The sequence below is a fragment of the Aptenodytes patagonicus genome, chromosome 8, assembly GCF_965638725.1.
Source record: "Aptenodytes patagonicus chromosome 8, bAptPat1.pri.cur, whole genome shotgun sequence".
NCBI classification, from domain to species: domain Eukaryota; kingdom Metazoa; phylum Chordata; class Aves; order Sphenisciformes; family Spheniscidae; genus Aptenodytes; species Aptenodytes patagonicus.
This window is the reverse complement of record NC_134956.1, coordinates 12,226,745-12,249,658: the sequence shown is the minus strand read 5'-3', so window position 1 is coordinate 12,249,658 and position 22,914 is coordinate 12,226,745. Positions and strand designations below refer to the sequence as shown.

The following is a 22,914-nucleotide window of genomic DNA, read 5'->3' as shown; positions in this document are numbered from 1 at the left end:
AAAGAAACTCCAGTGGTTTTTCAGTACAGGTCTTCTTAGACAGTATACATAGTCTGATTGCAGATAGGCAAAGGGACACGGATATTATAGTCAATTTTTACAGACCAGGTTTTGTAGGTAGTATCTAATTAGAAGACTAGGATGTAGGTCAAACAGTGAATCTTAAAGTGCATCTGAGGAACAGAGGCAGCAACACCAGTTTTGACAGCGAGCATGAGATGTCATTAGGACAGCATCTGCCACTCTCCTCCCACCACTTCCAAAACCAAACTTGCTCTCAGCACCAGTTATCTACCCCACCAAGAAGTACTACTAGAAACCAACTAGAGAGCTGAAGACCAAAGAGAAATCTGAGGTGGCTGAGAACATACCACATCATTTGTGTGGAAACCTGCACTGTCTTCACGACAGCCTTGTCCTCCCCTCTGCAGCCTGAATACACAGCAACTTCACAAGCACATGCATGCTAGATCCATGCATTTAAGCATGAAAGCGAGCCCCAGGAAGCATGGTGAAAAAATGAAAGATAGAAGCAGGCTGATTCAATGTACACCTCCAGTTTGTAAATTATGTCAGTACATAGTGGCCTCAACTCCAAATGATCCAAATTTCCATAGAAACCAATGAACTTCAAAAACTTAGGGTAAACTCATCCTGAAAAATATTATGGTAACTCCTGGAGAAGCTAGAGTCAGAATGAAAACAAATAAGCAAAAACTTTGAGACATTTCATTGGTATGCAGGCAATTTGAGGGCTCAGCAGTTCCCGGTCCACCCCGGGAAAGGAGTCTTCATGGGTGTCCCTTCACTGCCACCTTCAGGAAATACTCACTGCTGCTTTGAAAGTGCTCTCGACACAGCAGGAAAAAAATAAGAACTCGGCAAAGGCATCATCACTGGCATGCACATTAAAAATCTTTAGTTCCAAAATAAGAATACTACAGCTAGAATCACATCCCAAAGAACTGAGGGGCAGAGCACAGAGTCTGCAAGATCAATACAGAAAGTAGCCACCAGGCTGAGTAGTGGTTTTGACCCCTAATAAGAGACGTAATTCATCTCCCAGATTCTGCATGAGGCAGGTAATAGATTTTCCCAGATCCTAAATTCAAAGGGGTATTAATGAGGATATGCTGTTTATGGATTGTTTATTAGACTCCATTTGCACTATCACATTTTAAAGGCTCGCTTGAAAAGCCAACAAACTCCCTCCCTCAAAAATAATTTTAAAAAATAAGCAAATCAAAACTGCTTTGCTAATGAAAGTGGAAAGTTTCATAAGAATTCAGAATCTAATGAAGTGAATAAAATAATGCACAGGTCAAAAGAGACATTCTAATATCATTTATTTACACACACGTGTGCACAAGATGTACCTTAAGTCTCTGGACAGTATATTGACTTACCAGTAGATGACATGAATTATCAAGCAGGAAACTTAGTTCCAAATCAGTCTGCATCATAGCTCTTAAAATAGGCAAATGACTTGCTGAACAGTACAGTGAAGCCTAACCAAGCTCAACAGCAACATCTGCTGGCCAATGAGCAACAGTATGAAATTAGTCTAATTATATGGAATTTTATTATACATTCTTATAAATATGTGAATTTTTACTGCAGTTTAAGAACGCCCAGTAAGACATATTTCTTGTGCAGAAAGCAGGTGCAACTTCTAAACATGTGTGCAAACAAGGAAAAAATTTTGCCTGTGATTGCACATGCATGTAGTCAGAAAAATCTCTCATCTACCATTACCTGCCCACCGAGATACTTGACAGCAAAACACTGAAATTAAGAGGGGTTAAAATTCATGTTAGTGAGACTATGCTGGAGGAAATCTCTTCCATCCAGCTGCTTCAATCCCATCTGAAGAACAGCCATGTACCCCTTGAACTACTTACTTTCTTAAGGGAGCAGCCTACATGTGCAAGGCCTGAGGCAGCGAAGTATTTATCAGCCACACTAGTCCCATCTACACAGAGGAGAATGGCAGTTAAGACCATTAGAGCTTTTTTCCCCTCCAGGTGCCTTAACACATTCCTTATTAACCTTAGAAAATAAGCCTGCTATGGCAGAATGACATTATCAAGCAGGAACATGGCTAATGGTCCCCACTTAATTTGGGCACAAACTGATACTCTATCTAGATTAACTACAATGAAAACTCTTTATTTTTACACCAGATGCATAAAATTTGATGAACTACTTCTAAACTGTTCTAAAGAAAAGAAAATTGAAGTGGCTGGCAACAGCTTCAAGATTGCATTTGGACCTTCATCACAATCTGGAACAAGGGCGGAGTGACCTGAGAGCTGGCTTCTGAACACAGGCTTCTGAACAGGCATCAGATGGGAAAAGGTGTTGACGCATCCCACTTCTGTTACCAGTAAAGGAACAGCGTCAAATTCTTACTTGACCATAGAGAACCACCTCTTTTTGCAGGTCGCTGTATAACAAGAAATCACAGGCAAGTAGGTTTTTTAATAGAACTCTATGATAACCTTCAGTAGCACAAAGCTTAGAAAAATTACACTGCAAAACGCTGAGCCTTGAACAGGAAAAGGCACGCTGGCTGGGGGGGCAACTTTTTAAATGATAGAAAACTATAGGCTGGACTGACATTCATTATCTTCAAAATTTTAGTTTGCTTTGCAGTTTAAAGCTCTCCTGCTTTTTCAAGTTTTGTACTTGAAACAAAAAACTCTTTTACCCTGAAAAATTAGGGAAGAGGATTTAAGAAACATGCAAGTTTATTTGCAGCTGAGGTAAGTTTTTGTTGTGGGTGGTTTGGGGGGGGTGGTGTTTTTATTTTTTAGGGTGCTGCTTTGTTTTGTTTTGCAGTGGTTTGTTGTTTGCTTTTTGGGGGTTTGTTTGTTTTAAACATACCCTTATTCCCAATCCCCCTTTTTCCACATTTAGCTGTTAAACTAGGAGAGCATATCATATGAAAATACAAAAATGACTGATTGCTCAGGTCCTCAGCTGGGAAGAGAACAGCTTTTGTAAGGAACCATTTGTGTATTGGAAATTTGGAAGCTCCAGAGGGGAGTCACAGTTTCAGCTCAACAGTGCCAATACAGCTATAGCAAGATGAATACTGAAGAACAAATCCATTCTACTCAGAGGCTGGAGAGAAGGGAAAAGGAGAGAGAAGAGATACGAGCCTATGTGTTTAGAAAAAAAAGGGGCTTGAAGTTACCTGCTAGACAGTGAACCACTTTTTCCATGGCAAAAGCATTAGGCTGAAGATCCAGTGAATGTACATGGCAAGCTCTCAGTCCTAATTGGAAGAGCACTGGTTATTTAACAAATGTATCCTTAGTCTAATGTACTATTCAAGTAGGTATTAAACTATGGAGCTTTTTTCTTTTGGACAGTAATTATACATAGCCCTGCTCTATCTGTCTGTTTGATCAATTTTTACTCTCGACTCCTACTGCATCATCCTTCAAGTTCGCCCATTATCACAAAGTCTTTGAGGCTAAAAAGGCTTTAAACCCCCAATGTAACACGCAGACAGGAAAAAGAAAGCCAGCTAACTCTCTAATTCCTTCCCTCCCTCATAAGCTTGCAGGTGTTCTATTTTCATTGTCTAAAAATCAAAGAGAAAGTCATCAGCTCATTTCCTCTCCCTCAGTACAGTCCCTTTTAAGAAACTACTTTCCATCAAGTTTTACTCAGTACTCATAAATAATATAGATAATTGCAGATGGTCATAACAAACAAGCAGAGAAAGTATACATATATAGTACAAAGGAAACAATAAAAATTCTGATGTGCTCCAAAAGCAGAAGGAATTCCTGGCAAATAGCAGCAGTTGCATCCAGGTCATTTTTTTAGTTGATGTAAGGCAACCATAGAGCCAAAAATAATACAGGGACAGACTTTAGACAAAGCTAAACAAGGGCACTGGCAGCTCACTTTCCTCTGAAGCATGTATTTCCTACCTCCTCCCCACGTGCAATACATATAACTATTTCTTCCCTAAAAATTTGCATTAGGAAGGAGAAATATTGCTCATGGAAAGACAGGCTTAAAACTGCTGAAACTCCAAAATACAGAAGCAGCATGCAATTAGGAAGATATTATGCTGACTGTAATAAGAAACTAAGAGAGTCCACCCAGCTGCCCAAGAGTTAACATTATGCGTTTCTCATCAAAACCTCTTCCAAGAGGTTAAGCACACAATAGACTATCTAAAGCACAGCTAGAAAGGCTGCTTGAAATTCCACACATGTGCCTCAGCAATGTATTTCTATTAATGTCCAGTGTGTGTCAGCGTGAAGATAAGGTACCAACATCATGTCCAACCAGCCAGCTAGAGAATGGGACGCCGTGTAAAACATTGTCTGATGCTTAGAATCCCAGAGAGCAGTAGTGTTTGCAATCTCACCCACTGCACACGTGCCTGATAATGCCACCAACGAGGAGAGGCAGCAGGAGCAAACCGTCCTGCAGTTTTGGGAAAGTAAAAAGACAGCGAGAGAAAGAGGGAGGGAGGGGGAAGCAAACAAGAACGAAAATAAACATCAGCAAATAGAAGCAGGTTTGAGTACGCCCAACTGTAGCAGAGGGTATAAACAAATTGGAAGAAGCCTCAGTGAAATTTACTCTTCACATCAGCTTGCTTTAACTTTTCTTTAAGGTGAGAAATAAAGAAATAACATCAGTGCTTATTTTGATTTCTCCCATCATACCACGTAGACTCAGCTTCATCTTCTAGTACGAGCCAATAAAGCTATTTGTATTGGGAGCCTTGTGGAAGACATTGTATTTGAGGAAATGTGATCTTGAACAGGACCCGGCTGCTCTGTTGGACCTGGTACTTTGGGCTTGAGAAGCCCATATGTTACCATGAGCAGCTGCTGTATGGGAACCCGCTGGAATACCCCATGCCAACCCGTGCTGTGCACGGATGGGTGTTATCACACAGATAACATTCCAGCCCATCAGGAGACTTCTATTAGCTGAACAGCTTGCTAATATAATCTGTAACTTACCTATCTTTGAGAAAGGTAAACTGTATGTGGATGAAGGGGTGGAATGTAGTGATCCTTACCGGGAGACCACTGTGCATCAAGGAGGTGGTGATCCACAGAACAGTTAACCTGAGCAGGCGCAGGCCTGTGCTGCGCATACAGCTACAGCGTGGCCTTCAGGCCTGTCTTGTGCTGCACAGATTCCTCGGCATTATGACAGAGGAGCCTGCAGGCAGCTGCCCCTCAGTACTGGCCCCTGCAGGACCTTGCCTTTATCTAGAAGAGCAACAAGATGTTCTTACATGAACATCCTTTATGAGCAGAGTTGTTTTCTTGTCAGAATATAATTGCTCAAATGACAAAAAAGGAGGAATCTCTCCATCTGCACAGCACGCCATGGGAAAATCCATCCAGGGTCTGTCCAATGCTGCATGAAAGCAGGGCTCCCAGCATCTGAAAGGATGTAAGGTTTACTTGCTACCTATAGTCCTCTTTCTATTCTATCTTATTAAAACGGCTATTTTATTAAGCCACTTGTCAGCCTTTCTTATTGAGACCCAGAAAGAACCCTGCACTGTTTCTCTCTCACACCACCCCCCCATGAAGAACAGTCTGCCCAGCTCAGGTATCTTCTTTACCACCCTTCTGTTGCCAACGAGAATCACGTCAAGACATACACGTTAACGTTCCAAGAAAAGGTGGCAGAAGCACCAAAGCTAGTTTTCATGGCATTTAGGGAGTATGACAGAAATGATATCCAGTGGCAGGTCACCTACCTCACATCCCCATCATCTGAGAGTGCAAGAGCAATCAAAGTGTTCCATTCAGTGCAAACTTATTTCCTAGCTATTATATTAGCCCTTTAAATTCATAATCCTGCTCTCTTTTTAAGTAACACTTTCCAGTCAGAAACCATCAAGAAAATTGTCAGTGATCAAGGATCATTGATTCAAGATTCAAACACTGTCATTTTTTAGATAGAATACAATGAATACTGGAAAGCTATCACCAAATGCTAAGTTGGATATATGTAATATCCCAAACACTCAAAACACAGACAAGCAAAATCATAATCCAAAAATAAAGTTTAACCAAGCTAGTGGGACCTACATTCTTATAACACTCTCAGCCTTTATACCTACGACAATCTCGTACCACAAATCATACCACATTTGACTAATGCTGGCTCATTGGAAAGGAAAGCCTACTGAAACACCCTGATGCATTACCAAATCTCTGTTGCTTATGCCCCCAAAGTTAGCCGCAAAACTAGAACACAATTCTACTACTCCACAGTAGTCTGGCAGTAAAAAAAAAAAAAAAAAAAAAAAAAAAGCAGTACTAGCTTTGCTGGACCATTCATGGAAAAATATCAACATATTATTCTCTTATTTCTTTATGAATTGAATATTTTACAGTTATAGATAGGGCAAAAGGAAAGCTAATCTTATCTTTTGCTTCTTAAATGATGGAATGGCTTTACAGTAACCCTAAGTCAGAACAAATGAATTGAAGAAGTTTCTGTGGAGTATATGAACTTGGTAGACAAAAAAAAAGTGTGAAATATGGGCACAGGAGAATTGAAGGCAAGACAGGGGTAGCAGGCAGCACCACAGACAGCTTCAATTTGTTGCAGCTGTAGGATTTAAAAAGAGGCCAACCTTGTGATAAGGTCCCTTAGCCCAAGAGACTACAAAAATGAGAAGCTCAAACAACCATCAGCTGCTGAAATCTGCAAAAACTCTCCAAACACAAATTAACCTTCAGTCAGGAGATAAAAGGCTAGCTGCAGAAATTGGAAGTTGTTAAAAAAAAATGCTATAAATGTCTGATAAATCATAGCAGCAGTAGCAGGGAAAATAAGGAGTACATATGCAGCATCTTACCCTTAGCCAGATAACAGCTTTGCCTTCTCTCAAGAGAAGATGGAGAAAGAGGAGGTTTTCTTTTGGTTTGGCTTTGGTTTTACTTTCTGGAGTCACTGTAGTACACATACTCCAAAATTGCTTTAGTTAAATTTAGACCTCACTGATGCTCCAGAGATGGGAAGTTATTAGCTTGCTGAAGGTAGAAGACATGTAGATCCTCACCATGTCAAGCTTAAATTTAACGCAAACCTTTCCAAAGTCCACCATTTAATACTGCAAGATTATTTTCTATAGGGATCCCTTAAATGTGTAACGGTTTCATAAAAAGTAGTAACTCCACTGCAGAAATGCACCCACTTCTATAGCAGAAGGTAGCAGCCAAAGAGGAACCCAAACTGTGGGGAAAAAGGCGGGATGTTTTGGCCAGAGACTATAGAATAACAGACCACTAACTTTAAAGCCGTCACACATTAATACATTTTCTTCAAAGGAAAGTCTAGAAAAGTATCTCTTGGCTCAGACAGCAAGAATGAGAAGGATAGAAGGAACAAGGTCTGAAGCTACTCAGCTTAGCTATTTAAATCCCCCTATCAATAGCTTGCAACATTTTGTAATAAATCATTAAGGCTTAAAGCAAAAAACTCATCTTTCCATTTGTATCAACATATTTAAAAGGCAGTTTTATTCAGTTAGTGAAAGCAATCGAAAACAACTGCATTGCAACTTCCAGCCAAAGATAATACCACTCCTACTAACCTAGTCAGAGTTCCCTAGCTGGTTTTGCATGCACTAAGGCTAGGTATGTGAGTGTTTGACACACAGTATGTGAACACTCTGCAAATAGCCAAACTGCAGGGAACAACACTCATCAGGAGGTTGATACCCACAACTGGCGGTAGCCACACTATATGCAGGAATTAATGTTCTAGTAACTAAACGCACCAGTCATTTTCTAAAGAAAACATAAACATTAATCTGAAAAAAAAAAAAAAAGGTGTCATTCCTTTAGTAAACACATGTAGATACTTGTTGCTAATCACTAACATCCATGAGAATCAAACCTGGAGAAAAACAACTGAATGGGCTTTTTCCTCCTTTTGCACTACTATTTAAAACAAGCCTCCATACTTTCTGATTTAAATCAATGTTTTCTGTTTCACCCACAAAAAAACTTCAATAAAGAAACATTCACAGAGATTAAAGAACCACTGAACACTAAAACCCAAGATTTGCATTAGCAATGTCTCTTCCCAGAACCAACTTATTTCCTACATATAGGCTTGCAACTTTAGAAAGAGAAGGGGTTTAGCTCAGTGTGCTAAATTTTAGCTGTAGAGCAAACAGGACCAACAAAACTGGCCCTGATGTGACCAGTATCCAAACCATAATGCAAAGCTCACAGAGACAATACCTTTCATTACATCAACTCAAATAAATACGGAGGAAAAAATGACAAGTTTTGACGACAGAGGCCTGAGCTCAAAAACAGCAGTCTCACTTCACTGATGGCCCCACGCTGTCACGGTTTCAACAAAGACCATGCTACTACTGGACCTCAGCCGGTCACTCCAGCTTGTCACAATGATACGAGATTACACACAACAAAAACCCAGTCTAATCTAGAGATGCTTACCTATGGTTAATCAGCCAGGATGAAGCTGATCCCCAGCTTATCACAAAGTAAATGAAAGCCTTAACAAAACTAAATCATGTTCAGCACCATTCCTAAAACCATCTTCAGCACCAACTCAGCTGCATCTACAGCTAATATTGCCCTCTGTTGTTGAGCAGTTCACAGCAAAAAATGTAAGCAAGATTGGCTTGAAGCTTCATCAATGACCAGAAATCTAAAGAAAACTTTCCATGAATGGGCCAATTGGATCATTCCTCCACCCCTACAGGGCCAAAAAGAAAACACTGCTCCACCTGATCACTCCCCTACCACCACCAAAATTCTCCTCCATTGTACCAATCTATGAATGGGCTGTTTATGCTGCTTTCAGCAATTTTAAGCAATTTTACCTCCACATTCTTTGAAATGGAGACGAAAACATACCAGTTAAAATGTCAGCAGATCAATATACACTAAACCAAGGGTAGAATTGTCCAAAGTATGCCACAGGCAAAGCCCAAGAGTTCAGAATCCCACATTCACAAGATGACACCAATATCAAAACCCATCAAAGGCATTCCCAGTGTCGTGGTTTAACCTCAGGTGGCAACTGAGCACCACACAGCCGCTCACTCACTCCCTGCCCACCCCCCCCGCAGCGGGATGGGGCAGAGAACCAGAAGAGTAAAAGTGAGAAAACTCATGGGTTGAGATAAAAACAGTTTAATAATGGAAATAAAATAAAATAATAATAATAATAATAATAATATACAAAGCAAGTGATGCACAATGCAATGGCTCACCACCCGCTGACCGATGCCCAGCCAGTCCCCGAGCAGCGGCCCCCCCAGCCAGCTTTCCCCCAGTTTATGTACTCAGCATGATGTCCCACGGTATGGAATGTCCCTTTGGCCAGTTTGGGTCAGCTGTCCTGGCTCTGCCCCCCCCAGCTTCTTGTGCACCTCCAGCCTTCTCAGTCGGTAGAGCATGGGAAGCTGAAAAGTCCTTGACCAGCGTAAGCACAACTTAGCAACAACTAAAACATCGGTGTGTTATCAACATTATTCTCATATTAAATCCAAAACACAGCACTGTACCCGCTACTAGGAAGAAAATTAACTCTATCCCAACCAAAACTAGGATACCCAGTCATGCATTCTTCCTTCAGCCCTTCTCCTGAATCAGCAAGAGGAGATGGAGGCTCTGAAGAGCAAAGAGATTATTTCTGGGCAAGAGATCATCTTAAAAGAATCCGACAGCCTATGACCAAAAATTATAATCAGCTACTGGAGCAACCAGAGATGGGACAAACCTTAAATCCTCATATTTCTTCCCATACTAATATTCTGGGCCACACTAATCACAACGGTGCAATGCTGGAGCCACCAGAAAGCAAAGGTTGCCATCCAGCAAGCCAGTGAGCAAGGTGCGACTAGGAACACTGGGAATGGTAAGCTGTCCGTCATCAACAGCTGGACAAACACTTTCCCAGCAATTTAGGAATTCTATGTCCAGTCTGTTTGCACGCAGCAACCAATGCCTGTCAGTCTTGTCTGAAAAAGATAATTATGGTGCAAAGTTTGTCCTACCATTACCCCATTTCTGAATTCATTCTTTCAAAGTGGGAAGGAAGACGACTTTTGGTCAATAACTCTGACAAAGCCATTATCCTAGGGGTATTAAATGGGGAGATAAGAACTTTAGGGCTTTGCACAAATCATATTAGTTCAATTCTCAAATCCGGGTAATGCTTCTTTTCAAAGTATTAATTTCATTTATTCTATTTGCTCTCCCTCTGTCCTGATAACACAGGCGCACATGGCCCCTAAATGAGATCCTCCTATTTTATAAGTTATAATCCTCCCTTTCTAGAGTGGTAATGAGATGTCTTTGCTTAATCGCGTTTATTCCCCCCCCCCAGCTTCTGCTTTTCTCCAGCTCCATTCCACATTGATTTGTTTCAAAGGTTTCAGTGAAAACCATCAGGCGGGGAGTCACTGGCTCCAAGAGGCTCATGATGCATATGCTGCACATGCTGCACAGCCTTAGGAGATTACAAAAGCAGAAAGGAGAAAAAAGAGCAGCTTTGCTTGCAAAGTTTCTTTTGTTGGTAAGAAGGAGAAAAAAAGAAAGCCAAAAGAACTGAGAAGTTGAGAGAAGAGGTTTTGATTCTTTGGAAATTAAAAAGGGAAGATTCCTGGTATAGGGGAAAGGTGAGACTATTCACAACACAGTGAAGCAATTAAATAACTTGACTATGACAACTTCGGAAGCTCTTCATGCTAGAAATAAAAAAGGATTTAAAGATAGCTGTATTAATTCTTGGATATTTCACATGAGACTTAAGGCATGCTACAAGCATTAGTTAAACACCCTAGGCCCTGCTGTGAAGTACTGTACATATAATCCTTGTTGTATTGTAAGTACCCACACCGTTAAATTATTCAGAGAGTCCAGTCAGCACCACGATCCTGCAGTGCTGTACAAACAAACAAAACATTTTATCTCAAATACAAATTGGTGAGAGTTCTTCTGCAGCAGCTTAGCAGACTATTTCTATCTGAGCCACTCCCACACAGTTAATCAAAAGCCATATTCACTCAAAGAGGGAAGTGAGTGCTGCAGTGTTTCTACTTACAGAGCTGTTTTGCTTCTTAAACTAAAACCTTAAGGAGTTTTACTCAAAACCTAAGGTATCTAGAAGCTAAGTACCTTGTTCAAAGTCATTAAAAAAAAAAGAAAGATCAAGACAAAAATGTAGAACAGGACCCAGGTACATAACTCTAAATCCCTCTTGTAACCAGTGTACCACTTCAAGGAAAAAAAAACACCAAACCCAAAACAACAATAAGTTTTAATCTGCACCCTACCCCATAAATGATGAAGTAACTGGCCCCAGAAGCTGACAGCAAGTTCCTTATCAAAAGCTAGTCGTAGTCCACGCTCTCTTCAGGAACGTGCATTATATAATAAGACTGAAGTGCTTCATAGCAATACTGCCAATAATAAAAGTCAGTGAATGAAAATTATAAAGAACAGATTAAATGACAAGCAACGTTCAGCACAATAAAAATGAAATCATTTCAAAATACAGCTATCGTATTTAGATTTATGGTCTACAAGTGGTAAGGTTAAAGGAGATATTGCAGCACTACTGGAGATAACTGTACAAGAGAAAGCTATTAACCCCAAAACTATTGATATGTTAAGGGCACAGGGCAGCTCAAGATCTTACTGCAAATATTAAAAAAAAAAAAACAACCTTCCTAATTATACATGACATGATTTGCAATTTTTACTAAATTAAGTGCTGCTAGAAGCAAATTATTCTTTTGTTATTTCTTTCATGGGAGTTGCCCCTTTTTTCCTCTGGCTTCACTAGTAGATCACAACAACAAAAACCCTGAAAGTTGTTCCCTTACAAATTTAAGCAGATAATTTCCAGTGCCATCTGCATCTGGACTACCACTACGTATCTAGAGTTCCGCTACTATCTTCTACCTGAAAGAGAAGACTGACACAGAAGAGGTAAAAGAGCAGCTCACACCCATTATTTGCCTCATATGCTAGGGCTAAAAAGCAGAAGAGTGAGAAAGAAATATTCAAGCCCTATTCCAAATAAAGGAAGAAAACAATACTGGAACACAAAGGACAGATATGATTTGAGTAGGATTGAGACAATACAGTAAGGTAACCATGCCCAAAAGGAAACTGTAGCTGAGATAAAGCAAGTCTGATAAGGCTCCCAATAATTTAAAAGGCTGGCAAAAACAGTTCCTGCTTAGGAAGACACCTAGAAACCAATAGACAATAGCTTTGACCTCATCTTTGCAAGGACAGGCTAGACTATTCCATCTTTAAGGATCTTAAATTTATGACTGATCAAGAGATAGTTAAAGAGCAATGAAATTTAACAGTTTCTCTTTCTTGCACCACATTCTGGGCTAACACTCCATGGTCACTATTTATCTTTTATGGCTTACACAAGGAGAGCCTGATCAGATTTTTGTAGAGCATCAAGTATGTGACATTGCAGGATTAAAAGCTAATTCAGATAACAGAACAGCTTTTGTATGTTAGAGGTCAGGTCCCAACTCATTTTAGAGGTGCCCTCTTCACACATATTGCCTGACTCGGCTAGTCACTCTTCACAAATATTGCCTGGCTCTGCTAGTCACGCTTCTCCAGGATTACTCTGCACCTCACTGCAGGAGGGCAGGGCTCTACTTCTGAACCAGACCACATCTTTAGATTGGACAATAAATCCACTAGCTTCTTCCCCACCCTCTTTACAGAAGTCCGTTAATTGCATTCATAAAGAGAATATTCTTTCTAGTGGAAAGAGTTAATACCGCATCTGCTGACCCAGATGTCCTATGCAGAGGAACGGCAGTCACCTGCCTCAGGCATCACTATTCTAAAGCTCAGCAATCATGCAACTTCCCATGGTTATGGTACAATCTGCCAAGAGGAAATTTCCTACGACACAGCTGCCATTCACAAGCTATAGCCAGGAGAGCAATCTCAGAGACCTACCAACCCAACCACATGCAAATGTTACCATGGAGTCAAAAAGCGCAAATGGGTCCAAAAACACAAGCGGACATATTCATGGAAGACAATTTTTCATCAAGGACTGTTAACCACCAAGGTGAAAATACCTCTTGTGGAAGAAGCCTCTAAGCCCTAGAACGGCAGAAGTTGCAAGAGTATACAGGTGGGAAATACTGCTATACACCTGCTCTGTTCTCTTGCTCTCCGTAAGCAGCTGCTTACATCTGCTAGTCGCTCTTCACAAATATTGCCTGGCTCTGCTAGTCACATTTCTCCAGGATTACTCTGCACCTCACTGCAGGACGGCAGGGCTCTACTTCTGAGCCAGACTACTAGCTGATCACTATCAGAGATGGGCTATAGCTAGAAGGACCTTCTGTCTGAACCACTATGGCCATTCTTATATAAATTTCACTTATTCAGCCCCCTAGAATACCTTCATATTATAACCTCAAAATGCTTCACAGCCAAGTCACATGCCTGGGTAAGCCATGCCTATTAGCATTCAACATATGGAAAAAACATGCTGATAGAAAGGTTCTTCAGCTAAATCAAGTGCAACAGATCGGTAGGATGGAAGAAACACAATAAAGACCATCATTACTCAAGTCTGTCCTCTCCCTAAACCATCCTTTCAGTATGTATCAGGCAAGGAGAATTACTCTTAGTCTAGTTCTCTCAATAAACAGTTTCAACATCACAGTCTAAATGAACAAGCAATTCGAGCTCACTGTAGCAAGCATAGTCCCACCTCACTGTCACACCCTGACACCTCATACCCCTGCAGGTCAGGAAAAAGTGGCAGTTCCAGTAAGACTCTGCATTGTTTACAGGCAGTACACCATTGCCATAGTAATGCTAGTATTTAGAAGAAAACAATGTAAAATAGTATCATGTGAGTATTAAGCACCAATGACAACCCCAATCTACTGTAGCGATATAAGCCTTTTGCTCTACTCAGTCTCATCTCACTGTACTTCTGCCTCCATCACTGCCCTTCTCAGCACTGGTATGACAATAACCCAATGGGTTATCTCAGCAACACCAAGGTGCCTGACTAATAGTAAAGGCTGCAGCAAGAAGTCCCCAAAAATAAGTACACCTACTGGGCAAGAACAGATTGGTTTGGGAGTCAGTGGTGTGTACAAAAGGGGTTTATGCTTCCTGGTCCCTAAAAATCCATCTTAAGCCTTCTTCAAAATGTTACAATACCTGACAGTTTTATAACAGTTCTTCTGTTACCAACATCATAAAAGACTTAAACAAGAACAGAACTCATTATTACTTTTTATTAATTTGGGTATTTGCACAACTATACTCTAGAAAAACCGAGCAAAGTTTCAGGATATATCAGGTTCAGCAGAATCTGATCCTGTATATATTGAAACATTCATTTCATACACTTGCTAGTTTAAAAGAGTTCTCTCTAGCTCAGACAATGACCCCATATACACACACCACACTGACCTGCCACAGGTAAAGCTGTCCCCAGCACAGTCATTGCTTATGCCTTTCCTTGAAAGCTTGGCCTTAGCATCACCACACGACATGCTGCAAGTGTAGCTTGCCAGCTACACTGTAAGCCAAACTTAAGTGATGAATTGGGAGGTGATGAGTGCTTCAACCTAAATTAAACTTTCTAAGCTCATCACACAAGTGACATTTAATGAATCCCCACAAGCAGAGAGATTTTAGCCTGTCCTGTACGGAAACATACTGGAGTTTTTTGTTACTCACCAGCTGGGCCGCTCTCTGCCTCTCTTCATTAGTGTTGTTCCTCTCCCGCTGAAGGGCGGTATTCAAGGCCTCGCTGGCTGCTTCCCTTTCTCTTTTGGCCAGCCGGAGCAACTCCTCTTGGACCAGTGCCTGTTCTTGCTCATACCTGTATGAGCGCCAAAGGCAAACAGAGAGAAGGTGATCAGCAGACTTCTGGCAACAGGGTCATGGCTTAGCATGGACTATCCCTGCCTAGAGCCAAAACAAATCCATAATCTATTTGACACAAAGTCTGCTCACAGCCCCTCCATTATCAGCAGGAATTCAAAAGTCCAACAAACTTTAAACATGACCTGCAGCTTCAGTGAGGTACAGCTCTGGCAACAACAGTAGACTTAGTACCATATAAGCTTATACTTGTTATATTTAGCTCTATTAAGTACTTAATTATCACCTGAAAACAGTGAGAATAGAAAGTAGTTAGCTAGATAAATAGACACTGCTTTGGAAAAGATCAAGGGATGTACAACAATAAAAGGAGTTAGCCTATCTGAAAATGCTGCTCTTCTGCTCTACAAGGGAAAGAAAATCACATAAAATGCATGCAGCAACAGCACTGAGAGAAGCAGCCTTGTCAGGTCCATAGCCTGGACACCTGAACCTCAGATTGCCATGAAGGAAATTCTGTCCAATTCCAGCCCTGGAAATCCCACATGCAAGCAAAGAGAGATTAACATGAAGTGAATCACGGAATAAATTAGGTTAGATGGGACCTTGAAGGTCATCTGTTTTGAGCAGGAGGCTGGAATAGAACTAACTTCAAGGTTGGATCAGGTCGCTCAGGGCCTTCTCCAGTCAACCTCCGATGATCTCCAACGGTGGAGATTCTATATCCTTCCTGCGCAACCTGTTCCAGTGCTTCACTGCACTCACTGACTGGGGTTTTCTGCCACCCTCCCCGCCCCCCAATTTACTTGCTGTGATTTGTGTCCCTTGCCTCTTGTCCTTTCAGTGTATACCTCTGAGAACAGTCTGGCACTGTCTCTATTTTACTATTTTAGGAAGTTGAAAACAACAGTTAGATCCCCCCTCTTCTCCAGGCTAGGCCAATGCAGTTCCCTCAGCTTCTCTTCTCCCGTGCCTCTAGCTTGCCAAGGTCCCTCTGAGTGGCAACGTTGCCCTCCACAGAGCAGTGACCACTCCCTCAATTTGGTGTCATCCACAAGCTTCCTCAGGGTGCATTTCAGCCCATCCAGGTCTGGTTCTGGTTCCACAGTTGAGCCACATGCATACAAGCTGCTCCTCCCTTTCTTGTCTTCCCTGCTTACCTTTCCGCTGCATTTCTGCCTCTACCTCTCTTTTCCCAGATCAGGTATTTGGGATGCAGTTCAGTAGCTCAGCACTGAAAACTGCCAGCAATTTCAATTCCACATTCCCCAGGAAAGTGAACCAGCTTTCCAGAGACTTCCTTGGTTGCATCTCTGACTTTCCTAAAGACAGTGTGATTGATGCAACAGGGTTTTGTTTCAACAGGTTTGGCCAGTCAGTTGTAACACTAAAAAAAATACCACACACAGAGATTGCTTTTCATTGTTAACAGGAAAAGACCGATCTTTACAGCATCTTTAAGAACGCACAGACAGATCAGGCCAGCAGTTTTATAACAGGAAGCTACTGAGTTACACAGAATTAAGTTCTCACTGCCTTGCAATGCTGAGAACTAGGAGGAGACTGCTGTGGTTCTGACAAAGAGAAGAGGACAGTTTTCTTCTACGATTTTTTTCTCACCCTTACCCCATCTTCACAAGTATTTCTATCTTAATAAATTAAAATACCCTTGGATGAAAAATTCATGGCACTCTATACTGGCTGACAGGCATTATGTCCAGTTGAGGAAAAGGAGGAGGAATGGAATCAGATACATAACACGGATCTGATTATTTTAGGTATAAACTGAATTAAACCCATCACTGTGTTTGAGATTCCAAAATCCCTAAGGGAAGTATCAGACACAGACTCCTTCACTTGTCCCAGAAAAGGCAACCATACTCAAGGTTATGCTCTATTGGTCTTGCAATGCACACCACACAAGTTTTCTGTAGTTACCAGCTCTTTACATTGGTCCTCCCTGTTTCTCCAAACACCACTCCAATTGCCCACAGCTCCCCTGACTGCTATTTTTGGCTAAGGGACAGGCTTCCCTAAAAAAAAAAAAGCGTGTTCCATGGCCCTTAACCAGGCTTCAAAGGGGATTCTCAGGCATTAAAACACAGTCATTGCACTCAGACTGAAGTAAAACATACATACACACATAAATATAGTCCAAAAGGAGCTAAACTACTGTCTTTCCAGAACTTCACCTCACCTCCTGTACAGTTCCTGCTCTCCAGCAGAAGACTTCTGACCAGAGTCACTTGTCACTGGTGGCTGGATTCCTAGAAAGAAGAACAGAAACCTGTGAGAACTATAATACCAAACACAGTCCTTCACCACATTATAAGTTATTTGAAAAGAGGAGAGTATTTCATATGTGTTAGCTCATCAAGAGAAAGAGAACAATACACCTAGAAAAGTCCCAAGAAAATTTAAATTTGATGGATGGAGCTTGAATTCATGAAACAAAGAGACACTGACAGCATCGTCTTCAACAAGGCACACTGAACAAGGCAAGCTACAGAAACTTCTAGGTAAGAATGTTAACACCTCAAACCCCTGGTTTATACTGAAACATAGGCATGGTTTTAGTCCTACTTTCCATTTCCTTCCTGTAGTTCCATTAAGTCTTCCCATTGATCTCCAATCCTGGTTTTCCTGGTAATTACAAGGGATCCCACAAATGGAGATGAAATTATTTGATGGAGTTTAGGCCATCCATAAGGCTGAATCCACTTTCAGGAAAGATGTAGGCTAACAGCAAACAAATCTTTTACAGCAAAGGCCTGGTTCCCTAACTTCATGTTAGTCTGGATGCCTTAAACAAATTCACACTGATAACATATATCAACAAAGTATATTTGAGAACCAAGAGAAACCAAATAGTTTTCTGGCCTGTAAAGAAAGGTAAGTTCAGAAACCAAGTTTTCACCATCCACTTGGCAAGCTGTGCTTAGTCAGTCTATCCTCCCCTATAAGCTTATTTCCAAAGAACAAAAAGCAGTATTTCCCCCACCCATCCACAATATATTCCCCGTGCACGGAAAGGAGACAACAAGTTAGCTTGCGAGGAATGAAAGATAAAATAAAAGATTTCTGCCTTGCCTCTTGCACGTTCATCTGAAATCCTAGAAACGTTTACAAAGTGATACAAGTTCATTAAAGTATCTGGGAAGAGTGGTATTCCAAAGATGGAGAAGGAAAGGATCTAGAAAAACAAATTGTCTTACTTAAGGTCACACAGCAACAGAACTAGAACCATAACTTTTCAACTTCTCCAACTGCCAGGTGACACGGCTACCTTTCAGAAACATAAAGAGGATGTCACAGGACCGTAACATCCAAGGTATTCAATTATGCTGATATCTACACACATGAAAGTGTTACAGGCTAATCAAAGAGCTCCTCTCACAACAAGGTAGTCTCAAAAAGATGTAGGCATACTACGTAACATCCTGTGGCAGCGCTACTGAGATGTGTGTCAAAAGAGTCAGTAGACCTGAGAGGGACTGACAGTACCTGTAGGAGATTTGGGTTTCCCTTCTGCAGCTGGTGAAGATGGAGCTGTGCCATTGGATGAACAGGGCGATCTTTGGTTGTCCCTTTTACTTTGAGGAGATTCTTTCATTCGGTTCACTACATCTTCAGAGAGCTGAAACATACATACATGGGAAAGAAATTAACCAAGTCAACTCTTAATGCATATGTATTTCAGGATAAAAAGCTCCCCATTTGTTAGTTTCCATGCTACTGCAAAAGTATTGCCAGTTACCTCATTTCAATGCCACGGTCCTTCAAATCCAGGTGGTCAACATCTGTATGTTGACTTCACATTTAAAAAAAACATACCCTATCAGTAAGTGATAAAACTTCCTATCTACTGACCCTAAAGGCTTCACTGGACAGCAAGAATGAATCTTCCACAAATACTAACAAAGGCGGAGAGCACTGCTAAACAAGCCAACCCCTTGAGTAGGGACACATTTACCAGAAGCAGAAGGAAAGGAACAGGCAGCAGGCTGTAAGTCCGTCCATCCATCTTTCTTCTTTCCCCATGCTTGCTAACCCAGCTCAGCATGGCAGAAGTACTGCAAATCATACGGCAGAGAACAGCTGCACAGCTCTCCCATTCACATGAGGCTGCAAACAGTTTTGCAGTCTCAACTTCATTCTCACTTCCTTACTTGGGTCCAAACCCATGGAAAAGAAAGAAAAGTTAACTTGAATTTTTCTGGCAATTCAGTCCAAGGGGCTTCTCACAGCACTGGTAAAATTGACCCCTTCCTCTTCCCAAGGTCAACATTCTGTGCTGACTGTTCTGGCTCCAGAACAAAACGAAATGAGGCCGTTTCCCCACCTACATCAGTCACTGAAGAAGATGATTTTCAGCTGTGCCACTGCTACCCAATTTAACAGTGTTTTTAACATATACGTTATACATCCTTATCATGCCAAACTCCTGTTCGTGGGAACTGGTTTTTAAAAACACAAACCTGTAAAAAGCCAGACTTAGTTAAGAGCAGGCTCAACGGAACTACTTTTATATATGTAGCTGCAAAATGCAAATCATAGAATGGTTTGGGTTGGAAGGGTCCTTAAAGATCACCTAGTTCCAACCCCCCTGCCACAGGCAGGGACACCTTCCACTAGACCAGGTTGCTCAATAACTTCTTTGGTACTAAGAATGGGGAACGAATATTTTGTTTCACAAAACAAACCAACTAAAAAAAAAAAAAGGTAAAGAGAAACTTTTACTTCAGGAAGTCAAACAGAAAGGCCTAAAAAGACCACAGCTCATTTAACCTAATCAGCTGTTGTAAGCTACATAGGGCATCTTCATCTTGAGCTCCTGGAGGTCATAAACAGACCAGTAACAATGAACCCACATTTGTTCCATCAGCATCTAGCTGATGGAGCAGCTAACTAAATTGGAGCATCAAACAAATTGCATCTATGGCAGGTGAGGGTGAGCCCTCAAGAGGCCTCCACCTATATCCTGTAAAGAGAAATCAGGCAAGAACGACTTTACCTCTGTCAAACACTTTAAAAAGGAGATCAGCACAATCTTAGTTAACTTTTGTCAAATTAGTCAAAATGGGATAAAAAATAAGTAACCACAGCAAAACTCACTCTGCAAGCTTATTTCAGATGAATCTTAAGGGAAAACCAGATAAAAGTATGAAGAAGCAACAGCAATGAAAATGATGGTAGTAATAAAAAAAAAAACTTAAATAACCAATGAAAAATCAGGAGAGAAATCTTGATGGGGAAAAAAATGTTCCTTAATGATACCACTACCACTCTCCAGGGCTTGTTTTCACAACATATATATGTAGATGTTCAATCAAAGTTCAAGAAGCAGCTCCCCGCTGCCCCTCCTAGAAACACCCCTAATCCTCACTAATCCCCACAACCTGCATGTTCAGACAGCGGTGCTTTGCCAAGGCTCTTGGTACTATTAATACGGGCAGAGGCGTCTCCTCTTGGACACACAGAGCCAGGCAGTGTCTTTGGCATCAAACTGCTTGCAAAGCACAAGGCAGGGGCAAGATGGGGTCATTAAGCAGTGAGGATGGGCGAGAGCAGGGTTCGGAAGGGGAGATAAAGGGCTGGTGTATCACCGCTCAAGAAAAGCCATGCTCAGGCACTCAGACCTCTTTCCCACCACTCTCCAGTCACCCCATCGCCTCTCCAACCCCCTACTCCTTCGGCCTTCCAGCTTTTCCTCCCCTCTTCCTTGCTGGTTTTCCTCGCTCACCCTTTCCAGCCCTGTAGCACATCCCCTGAGCTCCCTGCCCGAGCTCCACCAGCAACGCCACCCCAGCAGGGCCTTCCTCAGCCCAGGTCCCTGCCCTCCACCCCCGGCCTCCAGCACCTCCGTCCCCCACAGCCTCCCTGCCTCCATCACCCGGCCCCAGAACACCCGCGGGCCGCCTCACCCTGATGCCCTGCAGCACCCGGACTTGCTCCCGCTCATCCAGCCCGAAGGAGACCTTCCTGCCGCCGTGGCTGCTCTCGCTGCCCCCCATGCCGGCGGGGCGGGCGCTGGGGACGCCTCTCCCCGCCGCGCCCCCCACTCACACCGGGCTGCCGCTGCGAAGAGCGCCTCTCCCCTTCCGCCGCCTGCCAACATACCCGCGCCCCATTGGCGGTCGGCTCCGAGACGGCCAATAGCTTGGCGCGGTGCTGGCGGCGAGCCGCGGTGCAGGCTGGGGGCTGTAGTCTGCCGCCGGCGGCTGCGCGGTCTGCGGTGCCAAGGGCGCGGGCGGTCTGACCCGTCCCCGGAGAAAGCTGTGCTCCGAGGCAGGTTACCTCTTCATCCGCACCCTGCGACATACCCACGGCGGCAACAAAGCGTCTCCGGGCTCGCTTTCTGGCCCTTAGCCTCGCTAGGCTTCCCCCTCCCCTTCCACACTGAGGGCTGTGCCCGTCCTCCACACCTTCGTTCTGAATGCAGGATCAAACCACCCCGTAAGCTTCCACTGCGATACACCCCGCTTGCGGGGTTTCTTTACCCCAGGGTCAGAATTATGGAAGGAAGAAAACCAAAACACACGTTACCACACGGAAAGTAAGACGGGAAGGCACGAAGCTGATCTCCTAGCTCCAAGATTGAGGAACCACCCAGACGTCGTCTGTCACGGAGGATTCACAGGCTGAGGAGCCCCCAGGGATGTTCAGGCAATTTCCCCTCAGCAGCATCGAGACAAAGCAGCCCCCAATGCAGCCGAGTGAGGGCATCCCCTCGTCTGCCTTCGCACATGCTGTTTCTCCATAGTCCTTAAGGGAGCTCACCACCCCAACACGTCAGCTCACATTTCTCTGGTGATTTAAGAACAAAATTACCGCCTACGACTTCTAGTCAATTTTACAGCAGCTGCTCTGTAGGCAGAATTAACCTCGCCGCTCCCTTCAGCCACCCTGTTCCAGCAAGACCTATTGACTGTGCCGTTACCTGCCATGACAGGCGCACGCGGGAGTCCCACATAGGTCAGGCCGTCGCAGATATGGTCCCTGTCACCAGGCATGGGCAATCCACAGCCTAAACCAAGGGAAAGAGAAAGAGGATTTGCAACACACAACTGGACCGAGAAGCAGCAGTGGGACTCTGGCCAGCTTTAAGGGAGTATCTAGGACTCTTTGCCGTCCAAGCTATCAGGCCTCTTCTACAGCGTATTCCTGGAAGCAGGGAATATTTTTGTTATTTGCGCAACACCTTGTACGCTGGGGACTTGGCCCATTGCTTGAGTTCTCAAGACAAGGGCACTGCATCACAGTACCATCAGCTGTTTGCACTGCAATACAGAAACACTGCACACGTCCAGTGCAAGAGCAAAGGTCTGGCTAAAGTCAAACCATGATCCCTCCCATAACGCTCTCACCACGTTTATTTCTCATCTGCCACCTGCTCACTTCAGCGGATGGCACCATTTTTGTACTGAAAAAGCCCGTGAACAGTCATTCCTCATTCGCCTCCTCCATCCTCTCAGGGTTTCACAGATCTGCACCATTGCTCTTCCAGGCTGGTGAGTTCTCAACCATGTAATTACTCCTCCAGAAGTCTTCCCATAACTTTGATTATTCCTGTCATCCTTCCTCAGGCCTTTTTCAGGTGTAACTCCAGCCAGGTGGCAGGCATCATCTGCAAAGATCCAGGAGGGAGAGTGGGCAAAGACAAACAAAACTGCATGTCACATCTACAGCCGTGCCTTCCTGTGATCTCCAAGAGCCTAAGGAGACCCAACAGGGCCCACTACCTGTGGGACGCTGATGGGGAAGCAGCCGTGATAATGGTGGAGAAGCTGTACAGCAACTTAATCGCCTCTCCACCTACGCAGGAACAGAGGATGCCATCAAAGTTAACTCCAGCAGTAGCATCTCCTAGGGCAATCCCCACAGTTTTCTGTAGGGAGCCTGGAAGGATCTCCAAAAGCTTTTATTGGACAAGGGCATGACCCAATCCCAAGGTAGAGACAAAGCTCACCCCACTTCCCCAGCCTGTACACCCCTGCCAAAGAGAACCTGATGGGTG

General features: G+C 43.0%; 1 protein-coding gene across 2 annotated transcripts in view; it reads right to left on the bottom strand.

Moving 5' to 3' along the window:
- The window catches only part of CHCHD6 (coiled-coil-helix-coiled-coil-helix domain containing 6), a 122,239-nt gene extending 101,265 nt beyond the window's left edge, over positions 1-20,974 (bottom strand). The window contains exons 1-4 of one of the 2 annotated variants that reach the window (XM_076346392.1): positions 20,822-20,974; positions 18,402-18,534; positions 17,095-17,164; positions 14,751-14,895 (exon numbers count right to left, since the gene is read on the bottom strand). In XM_076346392.1, coding sequence (XP_076202507.1) covers positions 14,751-14,895; positions 17,095-17,164; positions 18,402-18,534; positions 20,822-20,911 — 438 coding nt within the window. In that variant the 5' untranslated portion in view covers positions 20,912-20,974. The remainder of the gene's footprint in view (positions 1-14,750; positions 14,896-17,094; positions 17,165-18,401; positions 18,535-20,821) is intronic. The other variant, XM_076346394.1, reaches the window with a different exon arrangement.
- Positions 20,975-22,914: the final 1,940 nt, after the last annotated feature.